General features: G+C 35.8%; 1 protein-coding gene across 11 annotated transcripts in view; it reads left to right on the forward strand.

Moving 5' to 3' along the window:
• THOC2 (THO complex 2) overlaps positions 1 to 19,349 on the forward strand; it is a 126,641-nt gene that overhangs the window by 78,162 nt on the left and 29,130 nt on the right. For all 11 annotated transcript variants that reach the window (XR_006742009.1, XM_045583549.1, XM_045583552.1 and 8 more), the window contains 10 exons: positions 2,574 to 2,615; positions 3,015 to 3,145; positions 3,241 to 3,342; positions 6,998 to 7,082; positions 7,767 to 7,860; positions 8,415 to 8,495; positions 9,674 to 9,770; positions 12,400 to 12,517; positions 15,575 to 15,754; positions 16,504 to 16,668. Coding sequence is in view for 10 of the 11 variants with exons in the window: in XM_045583549.1 (XP_045439505.1) it covers positions 2,574 to 2,615; positions 3,015 to 3,145; positions 3,241 to 3,342; positions 6,998 to 7,082; positions 7,767 to 7,860; positions 8,415 to 8,495; positions 9,674 to 9,770; positions 12,400 to 12,517; positions 15,575 to 15,754; positions 16,504 to 16,668 (1,095 nt within the window). In the remaining variant the exon portion in view is untranslated. The remainder of the gene's footprint in view (positions 1 to 2,573; positions 2,616 to 3,014; positions 3,146 to 3,240; positions 3,343 to 6,997; positions 7,083 to 7,766; positions 7,861 to 8,414; positions 8,496 to 9,673; positions 9,771 to 12,399; positions 12,518 to 15,574; positions 15,755 to 16,503; positions 16,669 to 19,349) is intronic.

The following is a 19,349-nucleotide window of genomic DNA, read 5'->3' on the forward strand; positions in this document are numbered from 1 at the left end:
ATTGTATTGTGGGAGTGGAGAGTTTTATTTTTATTTCTGAACTAAAAAGCAAAGTAAGCTAAAAGAAAAAGAAAGTATTAGGGGGATGGGACAAAAGAAAATTACTTTTTACCAGTATGTACTTCTTGATTTATTATTTTGTTCATCTTTGTTATAATTAGCCTTTGATAGAAAAGTTTCTTTCTGTTCTTCTAGATCAGTGATTTTCAACCAGTGTGCCGTGGCACTCTGATGTGCTGCAAGAATTTTTAAAACATGCACCCTGGCAGGTGTGGCTCAGTTGGTTGGAACATTGTCTTTTATACCAAAAGGTGGTGGGTTCGATTCCCAGTCAGGGCACATACCCAGGTTTGGAACTTAAACCCCAACAATTCATCTCCTCTTCTCTTCTCTTCTCTTCTCTTCTCTTCTCTTCTCTTCTCTTCTCTTCTCTTCTCTTCTCTTCTCTTCTCTTCTCTTCTCTTCTCTTCTCTTCTCTTCTCTTCTCTTCTCTTCTCTTCTCTCTCTCTCTCAAAAAAAAAAAAAATTAGGACATGTAATACCTGACTATTTAGTCAAGAATACTGATCTCTTTTTCCTTAGATTGTCAGATAAAAAAAATGACAACAGCCAACACAACAATAGTTGTCTGGTGTGAATGAATCAAAATTATACCTATTTTTTTAAGATTGGCAAAAATAATATTTTTGGTGTGCAGCAGAACTTTAGTAATTAGTTTATGTGTGCCACGAGATGGAAAAGGTTGAAAATCTCTTTTTTAAATGGTTTCATTTTACCCTCCATATTTCTCTCTTTCATTTTTCTTGCTTATGAACTTTAGAGAATTGATACATAGGCATCTGAAACTTATGTAATTATATGGTAAGGGAATTATGACAGTTTAGTAACTAAAGAATGTTTTATTTCTATAGATAAAACTATGTATAGCCTTATTAGGTTTGTTTGAATCATAGTATGTACTAGAAAAGGAGTAGCTTAACTGCCTTTATCCCAACATAATACTTTATAATATCTTTTATAATAAAAGCATAATATGCAAATCAAATGAACACTGGAAACACTGGTCACTATGATGCACACTGATCATCAGGGGGAAAACGCTTAATGCAGGAGTTGCTCCCAGCCTGCAGCCTGCAAGCCACAAGCTGGTCAAGGCGGGTGCACCCAGCAGGAGCTCCCTGCTGGTCACCCCACAGACCAGCCCTGATCGCCAGCCAGACCCAGGGACCCTACCCATGCACGAATTTCTTGCATGGGGAGGGGGGTGTGTGTCCCTCAGCCCAGCCTACACCCTCTCCAATCTGGGACATCTTTCTCACAATCCAGGACTGCTGGCTCCCAACTGCTCACCTGCCTGCCTGCCTGATTGCCCTTAACCACTTCTTGCCAGCCTAATCTCCCCCTAACCACTTCCCTGCCAGCCTGATCAACGCCTAACTGCCCTCCCCTTCAGGCTTGGTCACCCCTAACTGCCCTCCCCTGCAGGCCTTGTCCCTCTCTATTACCCTCCCCTGCTGGCTTGGTCCCCTCCAACTGCCCTCCCCTGCAGACCTGGTCACTTCCAGCTGCCGTCCCCTGCCAGCCTGGTCACTCCCAAAAGCCCTCCCCTGCAGGCCTGTTCCCCCCCCAACTGTCCCCCCTTGCAGCCCTGGTCACTCCTAACTGCCTTCTCCTGCAGGCCTGGACCATCTCAACAGCCCTTCCCTGCTGGCCATCTTGTGGCAGCCATCTTGTGTTCACATGGGGGCAGCCATATTTGACCACATGGGGTGGCCATCTTGTGTGTTGGAGTGATGGTCAATTTGCATATTACTCTTTAATTAGATATTTCCTTGCTATTTATTTATTCTAAATCCTATCCAGAACTCTAAGATTGTTCTTGAGTATACATGCTTCATTTGTCCTTTGCACACTCTCCCAACTGTCCACCTTCCTACACACAGACAAATATTACTATTTCATTTTGAATTAATAGCATCATCAAACATGGCACTTAAGCTGCCCACCTGCAAATCATTGATATAATACTGACCCATGTTTTTTTTTTTTTTTAGTAATTTAGGTAGTGGTTTTGTCTTTGTCAGCAATGTTATTAATATTTTGGGCTTATTTCTCAGTAGTAGTAGTGATTTAAAATATACCTTTAAATTTCTTTGGGGTTACTTTTTTGTTGTTGTTTTAGTGTTAGATTTTGTCAATTCTGTAAGGGAAAACCCTATAATTGATGGGAAAATGCAAATGTATTATAAATAACTTGTTTTGGCTACAGTTTTATAATAAATACTTTTAATTGTGTGATGTTTTGGTTTGTGACGAGATTGAGAAAAGAATTGGCTTATAAACAACATTTAAAACTCATGAATGTTGCAAATGATTTAGAGTTTAGAAGTATAAATTAAGTTTAACAACATTAATTGGTAATAATGGCTATATAAAAAAACATATATGTGTGTAAGTAGTAAGGAAATAATTCACAACCCTGTGCAAGTTAATTTTTTTCAAATTAGAAACTAAATTTGATGGCATATTTTTAATCTTTTTACATTTTATTTATAGTTTTTTTTAAATTTTAGTTTCAGTCTGATGGAAGCAAACAAGAAGATAAAGAGAAAACGGTAAGAGACTAGAAAAATCCAATGTGTCCAATGTTTGTCTAGGTACAGCATACTGCAAATTTTACTGTGGACAAGTTTTCATTACCTGTGTGAACAATTATTATACAAGTTATCTTATAAGATCGACAATCTCCTGTTTCTGAGGATTACCATGAGAAGAAGGAAGAGGGATAATAAAAGCTCCTCATTTTCTAGCTACCTCTTTCCTTCCCTCACTTCATTTGCTTTCTTACATAGAAAACACAACCATTATATGGAAAATAACAGTGATAGTGTGGGGAATTAGATATGGTGTGTTATGTGATTTAAAAAAATGGCAATTTTCTCTAGGCTGACAAATTTATTTGTGGGGGGATTAATATGGACCTCTTACTAAAATAATTTTTTTCTTTTTCTTAGGAAGTTATCCTCAGCTGTTTGCTTAGCATTACTGACCAGGTACTACTTCCATCTCTTTCTTTGATGGACTGCAATGCTTGTATGTCTGAGGAACTATGGGGAATGTTTAAAACATTTCCATATCAGCACAGGTAAATATGTAATATTTTTGTATTTTGAACTACTATTTTAGTGCATTAACTTCAAAGGGTTTAACTTTTCCTAATTTTTCATCTCATTTTTTAAGGTATCGTCTGTATGGCCAGTGGAAGAATGAAACTTACAACAGTCATCCACTTTTAGTAAAAGTTAAAGCTCAAACAATAGACAGAGCCAAATATATCATGAAGTAAGTTTTAATTTTCTTCATATTGATCTAAAATATATCTGGATCTAATTTACTTTCTTTCAGCCAGCTTATGTCTGAGCCTCAGTTTTGAAGAAGCCCAAGAATATTTCCTAATGGCGTAGCTAATTATATACTGCAGACAGAATGACTTTAGATTTTTGTGGTTTTTAGCTCCTCTTGACTACCAAGTTAGTTTTTGAAGTTGTGTTTGCATAGCTATGAAATCTAATAAACATCCTTTTTAATACATTAAGTATAGTTTTTTTTTTTACATTATAGGATTTTTTAAAAGTACAACCTACTGTGGCCTTTGCTTAATTTGCATAATACATTTAATGCCTTGTATAAGGTAGTCAAAGGTCTAGGAATTTCTACTGCTAAAAGTGATTATAAGAAAGATTTCCTTTTGGAAGATCTAATAGAATTATGCAGAACTATCTCCATAGGAAGTCACCCTTAGAAAAATTTAAATTTCTTTTTATTTGTGTGCTTTATTTTTATGTCATTAAAAGCACAAGAGTGATGCTTTTTATTTTTACTTCCTGGTAAACTGTTTGAAGTTTAGTTATGAAAAATTTATACTTCACATTAGTATTGGTTTAGATAGAAATATACTGCTATATTGCAAATATTTTTAGCAAGGCTGTTTATCATTTCTTTATAATTCAGACAGTAGTATGATTATTCTGATACTCATAAAAACAGTGCATTCTCTAGAATTTAACTAGATTTCACCATTTGTGACATTATTGTTTTTGCCCAATGATACTATTCCTGGTCACATCTACTGGGAAATGTGTGTGCACATTTACATTCTGGTTTAACAGGTGCTGCTATAGAGTATGTATAAAATTCTATGGGAGGTTAAAGAAGATAGTGGATTATTTCATGCCATGGAAATTAGGGAATGCACAGAAAGAGATAATATTAGAACTGGTTCTTTTGAAAGAGATTTGGTCTTAAGAATTCCTCAGGTTAAAAAAACTAGAATTCCCCAGGTAGAGTTCCAGCTAATATTTATGAAGCCATTATTGTGTATGCCAGCCACTGAACTAAGTGCTTTATATTGATTAATAATATATTAAGTATTATTAAATCCCTTGAATATGTCTCTTCCACACTCTACTGCCATTAACTTAGTTCTTTTAATCTGCAGTATTACAGTGCCTTGTATTCTTTCTTCAAAAATCCTTTAGTGACTAACAATTGTCACAGGCCATATGTTAAATTTTATGGTATGGTAAAATAAGAGGTCCTCCATGACTTGTCCCTCCCTATTTTCAACCTCATTTCCTGCCAGTTGTACCTCTAGCTGTACTGAGCCCTCTTATGTTTCCCTGAATGTGCTATGGTCTCCTTTTCCTTTGCATATACACTGAGTGGCCAGATTATTATGATCTCTGAACGCATAATAATCTGGCCACTCAGTGTATATCCTATATAATAAAAGGCTCATATGCAAATTGTCCCTTCGACCAGGAGTTCAACCAGCAGGCAGGCTGGCCAACCGCCCATGTCCTCTCCCCCTGACCAGGCTGGGCATACCCCACCCATGCACGAATTCATGCACTGGGCCTCTAATATATATATATATATATATAGACTGAGTGGCCAGATTATTATGTATTCAGAGATTATAATAATCTGGCCACTCAGTGTTTTTTTTGTTTTGTTTTTTATGTTCATGTAATTTTTTTTCTTATATCTTTTCTCTCTTTGTCTGGTGACCTCATACTCTATGGGTGACTCCAGTGTCACCTCTGTGAAGCTTTTCTATAGTACATACTGCAAAGCATAATTGATCTTTATCTGTGCCACCACTGTCCCATATACATATAATGCTATCTATCACTTAGATACATTACTATGATTTTCCTTTTTTATCTAATTTTTGAATAGTTTATATATTTACAATGTTTAAATTTCAGTATATAGAAAAAGGTTGGCAAGAAAATGCCTCTCACCTCATTCCACTTTCCATTCAGTCCTCCCAAGGGAAAAAAGGTAGCGGTTTAGTTTCTTATTTATCCTTCAAGACATTTTTATGTATATACAATTGAGTACAAATATATTCTCCCTTATTTTATTATTGATAGCATATAATAAGTACTGTTCTGTGATTTCCTCTATTTAAGAATATAAACATTTAGAAAATGGTTTTAACTCTGTCTCCTCAGTTGGACTGAGCATGAAGCAGGAACTGTTATTCTCCTTTTTCCTAGTGCTTAGCACTTTGCCTGTCATAGGAAACATTAATATGAATGAATAAATTAATAAAATTTTCACAGCATATGTGCAGAATTTTAAATGTACTTGTATTTGTGTTAGCTATATTTCACCAGGCTTGAATAGCGTGATTTTGTTATTGATTGAACTTGTTATGTTGAGAATGGAATGTATTAATTTATTAGTTGCAGAATTTTACAAGTTTTGATCACTGTTTAAAAAGTGAATTTGCTATAGGGCATCTAATACTTCGTTCTGCAAATACTCATTGATTGTGTTCCATATGCCAGACACCATGGTAGCTTGAAGGGAAATTATAATCAAGAAAGTATTCCTTTTTATTTTTGTTTCCCCCTTCAGGGTGTGGGAGGCAGAAGGGAACAGGATAAAACATATATAGATGAAGGGTTGGCTTTGGCAAGTAGGAGGGCCAACTGAGATAGTAGGGTTAGAAGTAAGGACAGATGGTGGAAAGTTTTAAGGTGAAACAGTGTATAGCCGAAGTTTGAAATTGATGGGTGTCTCTTTTGTGGGAAAGCAAAACAAGTCCAAGAGAATGGAAAAGGGAAGGAGTTGATGATTTAAAAAATTTTTAATTGAAGGGTCAGTTTTGTAATAAGAAGTTTAAGATAATTATGTTAAGTTTGTGTTACTTTGAGAATGGTCACAGTCCTTGAGCTATCAACTGAATTCATTATTGCTTCATTATATTTTCATTTCAGAAAGCTTCCTATCCCTTGTAAGCTTTTCAGGTTTGAAGTTTCTAGATTTATTATGCCATAATCCCATTGGAAGAGTTTAAGATGATATATAATCAATACTTTGAACTGTAGACATTTCACAGATATAAATTTCCAGAATGTTAGTAAAAGAATACTGAGCAGAGGAAGAATTAAAGAGGAAGGAAAGGGGTATAATTTACTTTTCGAAAATTGATTATTTTAGAGATACTTCCTGAGAACCAGATAACTTCCTGTATCAAGGAATATAATATTAGCTATTATGGTCACTGAGACAGATGTCATGGAACATTTCATTATATTACACCAAATTGGATATCGTAATCTCTAGACTAATTAAAAAAAATAGCCCTTCTTAAGCTATTAATAAAATAATTATGATTCTCCATAAAAGTTATATGTACTTGTAGAATACTTTAGAATTTTAATGCTTATTAGACTATTACTACAAAATAGAAATGTGTATATTATAAATTAAGCATTAAGACAAAATCTTAATGCCCTCTGAGAAAATGCCTTGTCAGAATAGTCCCAAGTCCTGCATTCAAGTCTGTGATAAATGTAGTTGTTTACATGGATCCATTTTGAATATTTGGCAAGGAATTTTTTTTTCATGATGTACCAAAGCTATCAACATTATGAGGGAAATTACTTAAGATGATCCATGTCACCTTTTTCTCTCCTTGTAGACGTCTAACTAAGGAAAATGTGAAGCCTTCTGGAAGACAAATTGGGAAGCTTAGCCACAGCAATCCAACCATCTTGTTTGATTATGTATGTTTTTGGGTTAATATTACTTTAAGGAATTTTCTTGTCTTTAAATCAGCATAAGTAGAATGGAATATGTAGTTTTAAAAGTGTTTCATGGGGATAAAAACCTTTAGCAAATTAATCATTTTATCATTAATTTTGTTTTTAGAATATATTTAACAAATTGACCTATTTTAATAATATGTAACAATGTTGCTATTATAAACAGTCTAACATCTTATTTACCACATTTTGATTTATAGAATCAGTAATAGATTCATTATTTGGTTTTACTTGTTTGAAACATTTAAATAACATTTTATTGTGATTTCATATTTTCATATTTAAATAGAAATTTCTAAAACACAATTGACTAGCCTCTATATGTCTAAAATTCAAGTTTAGATATCTTAGGATTATTTTCTAATTGGAAATGTAGCCCCAAGAAAATACAGTTTGTCCCCCCGAAATGTATACACACTTTAACAGCTGATTTCTATTACATTTTGAAAATGAAATGTATTTTAATAATCATTGCATTTATAATTATTCAAAATGTATACATTTTTGGGACACCTGAGGTTTTATATAAATACTAAATGGAAGGAAACTACTTTTGAAAAATGAAATGTATAGCCATTATACAGTTAGCACAGAAGTTCTCTTTTGGTTAGTTAACACCATCTATTTTATGTTGCTATCTTCCAGATTTTGTCACAAATACAGAAGTATGATAACTTAATAACACCTGTAGTAGATTCACTGAAATACCTCACTTCGTTGAATTATGATGTCTTGGCCTGTATCCTTTTAAGTGAAGTAAAACATAGATTTCACATTCCATAGATCTTAATGGTGAATGTTTTATTTTTATTCTAAGTTTCTTTTTTATCCATCTGAGATTGATTCATTTGGTTGATCTGAAGGTTGGCCAGTCAAGGGGGGAGAGAGAAAAAGAGAGAGAGAGGAAGAGAGAGCGAGTGTGTGTTGTATAATATATAGGGAGAAAAAGTGTTACATTTACTAAACATTTTTTTTATCACCCCACTGATTACTCAATGTGAAGAAAAAAAATCTTTTTATTTTATTTTAATTATTAAATTTATTGGGATAACAATAAGATCATATAGTTTTCAAGTGTATGAACATTTTGATATAGGTGGAGTCTATTGATTGTTGAAAGATGGAAAAAAGCTAGAGAAGAGTTGATACTATAGTGAGTGTAGTTTTCATTAATTTGCAATAACTTGAAGTTAACAATTGTATTTTTTCCCCAAAGATATGGCATTTTGTTGTTGTTTTAAGAGACTTTGTTAGAGATGTAGTGACTTAAAATTTTTTCTTAATGTGTGAAAGATTGTATCATTGAAGCTTTAGCTAATCCAGAAAAAGAGAGAATGAAACATGATGACACAACCATCTCAAGCTGGCTTCAGAGTAAGTATTTTTATTTTTTCCAAGGATGACATTTATGACTGCCATGCTGTGTGCTCCTTTACCTATTCTAAGAGCCTATTGGCAAGAGCTCTTGAGAATAGCCACTCAACTTTTTTACTGGTGTCCAAGTTCTTGACTTTGTAAAAAGGTTCATATACTACTTACTCATTTTCCAACTCAAGAGGCCAGTATTGGCCATGATAGAATTGGGCAAGCATTACTGGGGAGTTGAAAATACACTTCTATTATTTTAGAGCAATTAATCATTTAAAAATACTTTCATTGATTTCAGAGAGGAAGGGAGAGGGAAAGCGAGATAGAAGCATCGGTGATAAGAAAGAATCATTTATCAGTTGCCTCCCAACTAGGGATCGAGCTCGCTACCAGGCTTATGCCCTGACCAGGAATGGAATCGTGACCTCCTGGTTCATAGTTCGACGCTCAACACTAAGCCACACTGGCTGGGCAGGGGAATTAATCTTAAGGGAACTATTCTCCCTTCTTTCATTTCCATTGCAAGGTTTCAGTCATATTAAAAGAACAAAAACTTTGTTGTTTAAAAATAAAAAACCCTAGCCTTTATATTTTTTAAATAAATCTTTATTGTTCAGATTATTACAATTGTTCCTCTTTTTTCCCTCCATAGCTCCCCTCCACCAGGTTCCTACCCTGCCCCCGTCCTCTTCCATAGGTGTACGCTTTTTGTTCAGTCTCTTCCTGTACCCCCTACTCCCCCTTTCCCCAGAGAATTGTCAGTCCACTCCTTTTCTATGCCCCTGATTCAATTATATTCACCAGTTAATACTGTTCATCAGATTTTTTATTCCCTTTGTTTTTAGATTCACTTGTTGATAGTCACATACCTCATACCAATTATGTGATCATGAGCAAGATATATTATATCTGGGTTCTAAATTTTCATCAAACCCGAGTCGATTATTATAAAGATTAAGTGAGATAGTTAACATAAAGTGTTTATTTAGTACAGTGTTTTGCATATGTATCCTCAGTAACTATTTAGCTATTATCAATTATAAAACTATTAATTGGCATCAGCAATACAATTATTCTTACCTTATTTTGTTTTAGAAATTGAGTTGGTTGAAGAAATGATATTCAAAATTGTACCTTTTGTTTTATGAATTGTTTTTAAAAAGCCCTTTTTTAATTTCATATAGGTCTGGCTAGTTTCTGTGGTGCAGTTTTTCGTAAATATCCAATTGATCTTGCTGGTCTTCTTCAGTATGTGGCTAATCAGCTAAAGGCGGGCAAAAGGTATTCATAGCAAATTATAAGTAAATGAAATTTAATAGAGTGCTTCTGGTGACATTGGGATATTATGATTTCTATTATCCTGAAAAACTATTTGTTGATTGTAGGCTTAAGTAGAAGAGTTGCTCACTTATATAGGTGGAATTCTTTAATTAAAATAAATTATAATTTAATACATAAATCCTTTCAGGCCAAAAGAAATTAATATTTGGCTGTATATGTAACTCTAAAAAGAGTAACTCATTTTGACTACCTGTTTGGCTTTTGAATAAATGTTTAATATCATATATTGTAAATCCTTTTATGACAAAACTATTAATTATGCTGCTGGATAGCGGTTGGCCTTTACACTGAGTATTTGGTAGGAACATGTTTATTCTCAGGGTGTATATAGTGTTGTTAATACAATTATTTTTAGAATTTGAAATTTAAAAAGACATACCTTTTGAATAGTACCCTCCTTTCTTTATAAATACTGAGTTTTATCATTTCATTCTGGACAAATATCAGTGCTTAGACTTTGAATTAGTATGTATATTAAACCTTATCAGCAGTAGAATGACTAAAATCAAAGAACTGAAAATTGTTTTCAAAAGCTTTCTGGTAGAGAGCAAACAAAAAGTCTGTAAAGCTATCTGGTGTTTCAAACAAATATTACCTAAGAAATTCTTGACATTATTATTTTGGTTTAGGGAAAGTTTAAAAAATATTTAGGTTCTGGATGATATGAATATGGCACTTATGCTATGCTCATCTGTTTGGCTATTCCTATGCATCTTACTCTTTAGTGTCTATAGGCTAGAAGAACGTAATGTTATTTTAAAATCTATAATTTAGTTCTCTGTACTGTAAATATAATTTTTGTGACCGTCTAATTAAAAGATAGTTTAAAGAAAAATTAAAATGTTTTATTGGGACTTGTTGCATACTAATTTGCATTAGGGCCCTCTTGTTTTCAAAAACTATGTTTAGATAAGACAAGGCCAGTTGAAAGAGTAAGCACTTACAAAAATCTTAGAAAACTGTTCCTTTGTCTATTACTCTGTGTATTGGATATATCTAGCTTTACCTTTGGGAAAATGTCTGCATTTGTTTTATGGGAAAGAATGTTTTCACTTTATATTCATTACTTAACTAATTAAAGACGGTCTTGGAAGTCATAGGCATTATTTCCATCGACAATCCTGAACTTTAAAAATTAAAATGTCTAACTGTGGGGCACAATAATAAATGTGCTTAAGGCTGGCAACTAAATTGTCATGTTAGGCTTAAGTACAACATGGGATTTCTGTCCCCTTCCTTTTAAAACAAAATATATTTTTATTGATTTCAGAAAGGAAGGGAGAGGGGAGAGAGAGAGACAAACACCAACGATGAGAGAGAATCATTGATCTGCCTCAATTGATCTGCCTCCTGCATGCCCCCCCCTCCCCATCCTCTCTCCACACCTGAGATTGAGCCTGCAACTCTGGCATGTGTCCGTGACTGGAATTGAAACTAGGACCCTTCAGTCTGCAGGCTGATACTTTATCCACTGAGCCAAACCAGCTAGGGCTCTCTTTTCCTTTTTTCCGTCCCTCCCTTTTTTCATCCCTCACTTCTTTCCAAGTGTGTGTGATTATTTAAAGAGATATCTCTATACCAGTGTTTTTCAACCTTTTTTGGGCAAAGGCACACTTGTTTCATGAAAAAAATCACGAGGCACACCACCATTAGAAAATGTTAAAAAATTTAACTCTGTGCCTATATTGACTATATATAAAGTAATTCTCTTGAATAGGAATCAAATAAACACAAAGAAAGTATTTTATAATTACTTTATTATGAAATATTAAGTAAACAAAATAGTGAAAAATTATAAAATTCTTTTCTTGTCCGCACCTACGGCACACCAGGCAACATCTCGCGGCACACTAGTGTGCCGCGGAACAGCGGTTGAAAAACGCTCTCTATACCATAAAAACATTTATTTGCCATTCTATACTGAAGGGTTAAAAAAATGCTCTGGAGGACATGATTGGGTCACTGATAAGAATGGAATATGAACGGTAAATTCAGCTGATAAAAATGAAATATGAACTGTAGAATAAAGGATTGTATCAATGTTAGATTTACTAAAGTTGATTACTGCTGTGGTTATATAAGAACAATAGCTGTATTTTTAGGAAATGCACTCTTAGGAAATATAGTCTTACGAATTTTAAGGATGAAATGTACCCTTAAATGATGTCACATACTACATGAACTCTGAAATGGTTTAAAAAATGTGTGTCTGTGTGTATGTAGAGAGAGAGGAAGGAAAGAGAAAACACAAACGATAAAGCAAATAGGAGTAAAATGTTACTGTAGGTGAAGTTGGGATAAAGCTTTAGACTGTTTTTATCTTTGCATGTTATCTGTACATTTGACATTATTTCCAAGTAAAATGTTCAAGTAAATGTAAACATATTACATGGCCCAAATGTTTTTTGTACAGTTCTAGGAATGAAGTTTTTCCTTAAAAAATGCTTTAACCCCTTTCTCCTTATACTTACGTTACGTACGAATAGTTTAAGCGTTCTCAGTTACAATATATTGTCACTTTTATGTTTGAAGTTTCAACTATAGGTTGTTTTTTATTTTTTCTAAATAGTTTTGATCTTCTTATATTGAAAGAAGTGGTACAAAAAATGGCAGGAATAGAAATTACAGAGGAAATGACAATGGAGCAACTAGAGGCCATGACTGGTGGAGAGCAACTAAAAGCTGAGGTGAGAGTTGCTATTTTTATTTATTGATTTTTTTCAAGTTAAAAATGTATGCATGCTAATGTTAAAGAATCCAAACAGTACATAAGTACATAAACCAAACATCAGAGCCATACTTATTCTCCTCTCACAATTGTCCACACCTTCCTTTTAAAAATTGTGATTCTTAGTTATTTTAACCTTTAGTTAAATGTTTTTATTAATTTTTTTAGACGAGAGAGAGAGAGGAAGAAAAGAGTGAGAGAGGGAGAAATGTTGATTTGTTGATCTACTTATTTATGCGTGCATTTGTTGATCCTTGTATGTGCCCTGACCAAGGCTGAGGGTTTGACCAGGGATCAAACCCTCGACCTTGGTATCTCTGGGCGACGTTCTAACCAACTGAACTACCTGGCCAGAGCATATTTTAACCTTTTTAAAAAGTTGAAACAGCCAAAACCGGTTTGACTCAGTGGATAGAGTGTCGGCCTGTGGACTGAAAGGTCCCTGGTTCGATTCCGGTCAAGGGCATATACCTTGGTTGCAGGCACATCCCCAGTGGGGGGTGTGTAGGAGGCAGCTGATCGATGATTCTCTCTCATTGATGTTTCTAACTCTCTGTCCCTCTCTCTTCCTCTGTAAGAAATCAATAAAATATACTTTTAAAAAAAGCTGAAATAAAGTAAAGAAAAAGGAATGCTTTCTTGATTTTTATATTCCCTCAAGCTACTTTGGTGCCTGTAAGGGAATAAACCATATCTGTAGAGGAAATAAATATAAAATCTTTTGTGGTCCTTGTTATCCTAACTGGCATAAATCTGAACATAGTTACTCTGTTGTTGAATCTGTTCCACACTGAATAAAGAATTATCTATCTATCTATCTATCTATCTATCTATCTATCTATCTATCTATCTATCTCTATCTATCTAAAAGGCTAAGTGACCAACCATACATCCAATCTGACTGTCCAACCGACTGGTCAATACATATGGTGTGCACTGACAATTTAATTTTGTATTTTAATTTTATAATACTACTAGAGGCCTGATCACGAAATTCATACACAAGGGGAAGGGAGTGTGTGTCCCTCAGCCCAGCCTGCACCTACTCCAACCTGGGACCCCTTGAGGGATGTCCGAATGCCCATTTAGGCCCGATCCTGGTAGGGTATTCGGACATCCGTCTCACAATCCAGGACTGCTGGCTCCCACCACTCACTTGCCTGCCTTCCTGATTTCTACTAACTGCTTCTGCCTGCCAGCCTGATCACCTCCTAACCACTCCCCTGCCAGTCTGATTGATGCCTAGCTGCTTCCCTGCCAGCCTGTTTGCTCCTAAGTGCCATCCCCTGCCAGCCTGCTAGTCACCCCCAACTGCCCTCCCCTGTAGGCTTGGTCCCCCTCAACTGTTCTCTCCTACAGGCCTGGGTCCCCCCCAACTGCCCTTCTCTGCAGGCCTGGTCACCCCCATCTTCCCTCCCCTGCCAGCCTGATCACCCCTAACTGCCCTCCCCTGCAGGCTTGATTTCTCCCAACTGCCCTCCCCTGCTGGCCATATTGTGGTGGCCATCTTATATCCACATGGGGTCAGGATCTTTGACCACATGGGGGCAGCTATCTTGTGTGTTGCAGTGATGGTCAATCTGCATATTACTCTTAGATAGGATAGAGGCCTAGTGCATGGGTGGGGGCCAGCTGGTTTGCCCTGAAGGGTTTCCCGGATCAGGGTGGGACTTCCCTTGGGGTGTGGGGTGGCATGGTCAAGGGGCCTGTGGTGGTTTGCAGGCCGGCCATGCCCCTAGGTGACCCAAGTGGAGGCCCTGGTATCTAGGATTTATTTATCTTCTATAATTGAAACTTTGTAGCCTTGAGCGGAGCCAAGCCTCCTGCTTGCTCAGTGGCAGTAGCCACTTTTCTTGGGATTTATTTACCTTCTATAATTGAAACTTTGTAGCCTTGAGTGGAGTCCAGGTTGTGTGGAAAGCTTGGCTTCCTCCATTACTGGGGAAACCAAGCCTTTTGCTTGCTCCGTGGCCACAGCCATTTTTGTTGTGATTTATTTATCTTCTATAATTGAAAGTTTGTAGCCTTGAGTGGAGTCCAGGGTGTGCGGAAAGCTTGGCTTCTTCTGTTGCCGGGCATACCCAAGCCTCCTGCTTGCTCCATGAGTTCAGCCATATTGAATAGGTTAATTTGCACACTTGCTCCTGATTGGTTGGTGGGCGTGGCTTTTGGGTGTAGTAGAGGTATGATCAATTTGCATAATACTCTTTTATTAGATAGGATATTATATATACTATTTTGACATGTAATTTTTCTTTTTCTCTTTTTTTATTGTTTAAAACACATGTGTCAAACACAAGGCCCGCGGGCCAAATCCGTCCCGCCAGGCCTTGCAATGTGGCCCGCACCGCGCTGTCATCACTGCACTCCGCTGCGTTTCCATCACAATGACAGTTTATGACTGTTCAGTAAACCATTCGGCCCGAGATTTAGGCTGGATTTTAGATTTTGGCCCCTTCTCTGATTGAGTTCGACACCCCTAGTTTAAAATATTACATATAGTAGTACATATATCTCCCTTTTCCCCCTATTGCCTTCCCCCAGCCTCCTCTACCCCCTGTCACATACTGCACGAATCTTTCTTCTAATTAATTTCAATGTGCTCTGACTGGTTTGGCTCAGTGGACAGAGCGTCAGCCTGCGGACTGAAGGGTCCCAGGTTCGGTTCTTGTCAAGGGTATGTACCTTGGTTGAGGGCACATCCCCAGGGGGGCTGTGCAGGAGGCAGCTGATGGATGTTTTTCTCTTATTGATGTTTCTGACTATCCCTCTCTCTTCCTCTCTGTAAAAAAAAAAATAAATCAATAAAAATATATTTTAAAAATTTTTGATGTGTAAGAATCTGTGCACCGGGCCACTAGTCTTTTATAAGAGACTGTATGGCAGAAAATGGAAAATAGGCAGAAGTTTCAAGGCAATTGGCAGTTATTTAAGTCAGTGACTATAACTAGTAACAGTATCATTAAAATAAAATTTTAAAGAAAGGAAAGGTAAATTTATATCTTCTCTTTTGCAGGGTGGTTATTTTGGCCAGATAAGAAACACTAAAAAATCCTCCCAGAGATTAAAGGATGCACTGTTGGACCATGATCTTGCTCTTCCTCTCTGTTTGCTTATGGCTCAGCAGAGGAATGGGGTGATCTTTCAAGAAGGTGGAGAGAAACATTTGAAACTTGTTGGAAAGCTCTATGATCAGGCAAGTTAAAGTGGCTTTTGTGTTTATGTTGATTTTTTAAAATCCCAATAATGGCAAATATAGCATGATCTATAACTCTAAAATTGTAATTTTGTACATATGAGTATGAAACAGCTCTAATGTAAAGTATACATTCTGAAAATGGGCTATATTTGTGCAAATTATGATATTTAATCAGTGGCTCTAGGAGATGTAATAATATGTATAAGTTAAGTAGATAACTATAATAAGTTGTTTGCTCTCATATCTTTCCTAATCTCTGGAATTTCAGTCACAGCAAAGTAGATGTGATCTTTATTTATAAAATATATTTATAAATATTAAGTACCAAATCTATGGTTCACGTACAAAATGTGCTTAACAATCACTATACTACAAAGAAAAAGGATCACATATATTTTATAAATGAAGTTTTCATCTTTTAAGGGCAAGTAAATTCTGTCTACATAAAATTGTTATATGTGATTTAAGTAAATATATTCTACTCAAAGTGATGAACAATAACTTGGAACTTGAGAACTCATTGATCTTAAAGCCTTAGATTAGTATACTTTCAGTAGTACCCTTGGCATCTTTTTTTGAATTACGATTGTTTGTAGATTGTCTTTAAAGTACTTTCAATTTGTCAAATTTAAATTCTTGTTAATCAAAATATTTTTTAAATGGCACCTTAATCATTTTGGAAAAATTTTTATGTTGTTTTTATAAAATGATAGCACATTTATTTTTTTTTGTCTTTTTAAATTTAGTGTCATGATACCCTGGTACAGTTTGGTGGGTTTTTAGCATCTAATCTAAGCACAGAAGATTATATAAAGCGAGTGCCTTCAATTGATGTGCTCTGTAATGAATTTCATACACCCCATGATGCAGCATTTTTCCTGTCTAGGCCAATGTATGCACACCATATTTCAGTAAGTATAAATATCATTGCTATCATTTATAAACAATTACAAATAATTTTAAATGTTTTATTTGTACTTGCATTTTACTTTGACATATAGATTATCTCTTGGAGAGTTACTCTTTTGTTAATACTCATCTCTGAGCAATGTATAATGAAAATGTTCCCTTTAAAAGTAAGTCTTACTAGTTCTATAATTTTACTGTTACTGTGCCACTAGTTGTCCAGGTTGATGTCTTATGGGCCCTCGAGAACTATAGCTCTCAAACATTAGTATAGATGAGAATCACCAACGAAGCATCTTAAAAACTGAGTCCCATGTCCCATAATTCTAATTTTGTTTTAAACCTCACCCAAGGACATATTCATTGATTTTTAGAGAGCGGGAGCAGGAAAGAGAGAAACATTGAGTGGTTGCCTCCTGCATGTACCCTGCCAGGGCCAGGGGAATTAAACTCACAACCGAGATATGTGTCCTCATTGGAAATTGAACCCGAGGCCTTTTGGTATGGGACAATGCTCCAACCAGCTGAGTCACATTTGCCATGGCCCCCAATTCTAATTTAATAACTTGAATGGTACCCGGAAATGTTTTGTTTTTATTTATTTTATTTTTTAATATATTTTATTAATTTTTTTTTTTTTTTTTTTTTTTTTTTTTTTTTTTTTTTACAGAGAGGAAGGGAGAGGGATAGAGAGTTAGAAACATCGATGAGAGAGAAACATCAATCAGTTGCCTTCTGCACACTCCCTACTGGGGATGTGCCCGCAACCAAGGTACATGCCCTTGACCGGAATCAAACCTGGGACCCTTCAGTCCACAGGCTGACGCTCTATCCACTGAGCCAAACTGGTTAGGGCTATTTGTTTGTTTTTTAAGAAGTACTAGATGATTCTGAAATTAATGAATGTGGTGTGTCGTTTTCAGAAACACTCCTGTTGAATACACAGTCCTGTTTCCTCAATGACAATATCCCTGTCAGATAGTTACTATTATGCATACTGCCTTGAAAAAAATATAGACAGAAAGTCTTAACTACCAAACATTCTAAAAATTCTTACAGTGTCTGTTTTGTAACTTCTAGGAAAGGTGTATTTATGGTTGTTTTTTTTCTCTCCACCTACATGAAACAACTGAAAACAAAAAACATCATGAAAAGCAAACTAGAGCCTTCTGAAGCAGAGTATCCCAGTAGTGACTAGACGAGGAGATAGCCCTCTCTACTCTGCCACTGTTACCTGCAAAGCAGTGACCTCTAATTGGAATTCATTTTTCCTTTTCCCTCAGGGCCATAGTCCTCTGGAATCTGGTACTTTCTGGAGTCCCAGCAAATTCTTAATTTTGGGTCAGAATTGGATTCTGGCCCTTCTGTTTATTGTACTATACAAAGTTTCCTTTACAAATTTGGGGAAAGATTTTAGACTTGTCTCTTAAGCTAGGATTCTTTCTTTGTTCCCAGTAGTATACAAGGCTGTGTAGTACAGTCATGGAATAAAGGCACTGAGAAATTTGGTGTATAATTGATCATTTAACCAACCATTAACTCTTAGTGTTTACATATCAACTGCTACAGTCTCACAACTCCCTCTAACAACTAATTAAATGTTAATTGGTTTAATTATCACTTTATTAGCATGCAGCTATTCTTTGGTGTTCTTTCTAGAGGAGAAAGGGGAATAGGAAGAAGGAATAGGCCTTATTTATTTATTTATTTATTTATTTATTTATTTAGTCAGTCTTTATTGTTGAAAGTGGTACATATGTCCCCTTTACCCCCATTGACTTCTTCTAAGCTTTTCTTGTCCTTTAGAATCTCTCAATTCAGAATATCTTGTGGTCTTTGCATAGCTTTGCCTTGTGTTGTCGCTCCACCCCAGCCCCCCCCCCCCCCCCCAAGAAGATCAGGGAGAATTTCTTCATCTCAGGAATTCTAACCTGCCTTGTACTATACTGAGAACACACTAATCAGCGATATTGAAGCCTAGCAAACAGAAATACCTGGCTACCTGAAGTTGGCTGAACTTTTCCAGGTCAGAAAATGGAGAAGCTCATTCATACTAATAGTTGCCTTTTCTGTAGCTTGTGTAAAATATTATGCCGTTGTCTTTTAAGGGATATAAAACTAAACCAAGAAATATCATTTCCTCCTCAGGGTTGAGGAAGAAAACAAAGAACTATACAGAGCCTACATGCCACCCTCTGCAAAGGGAGTTCCTTAGCAACTTTGGTTGCAGTGGATGATAAACAACCTTTCCTGCGGATCCTTGCTTTTGCTGTTTTTAGTAAAAGCCTCTCTTGAAGAGCCTTTGATGAGAGAATATGAGTATTGGAGGACTGCTAGGTCCCTTCCATAAGTTCACTACTAGCAGGCTTTCATGAGAATAATTCAGCCAACCAAACACTGCTTAAATTATGGAGCCAGCAAGAGCTTTTTTTAAACCAATAATTAGAAGTACAGCAATAACTGTGGAACAGTTCTGTTCCATAGATCTAGTTCTCCAGGTGACCTGAGATGTAGAACCATTGTGCCTCTCCATTTGACTAAAGATGTGAGCTTGATGAGGGTTTTAAACTGACTTTAGACAAGGAAATGTTCATCCTAGGTAAACATGCAATGTAACTGATCAAGCCTATTTTTTTTTTTAACTAGGTAGGGAATAGGGGGTGCATAGCAATAGAAGTAACAGATT

The sequence above is a fragment of the Pipistrellus kuhlii genome, unplaced genomic scaffold (assembly GCF_014108245.1).
Source record: "Pipistrellus kuhlii isolate mPipKuh1 unplaced genomic scaffold, mPipKuh1.p scaffold_m20_p_19, whole genome shotgun sequence".
Classification (NCBI taxonomy): Eukaryota; Metazoa; Chordata; class Mammalia; order Chiroptera; family Vespertilionidae; genus Pipistrellus; species Pipistrellus kuhlii.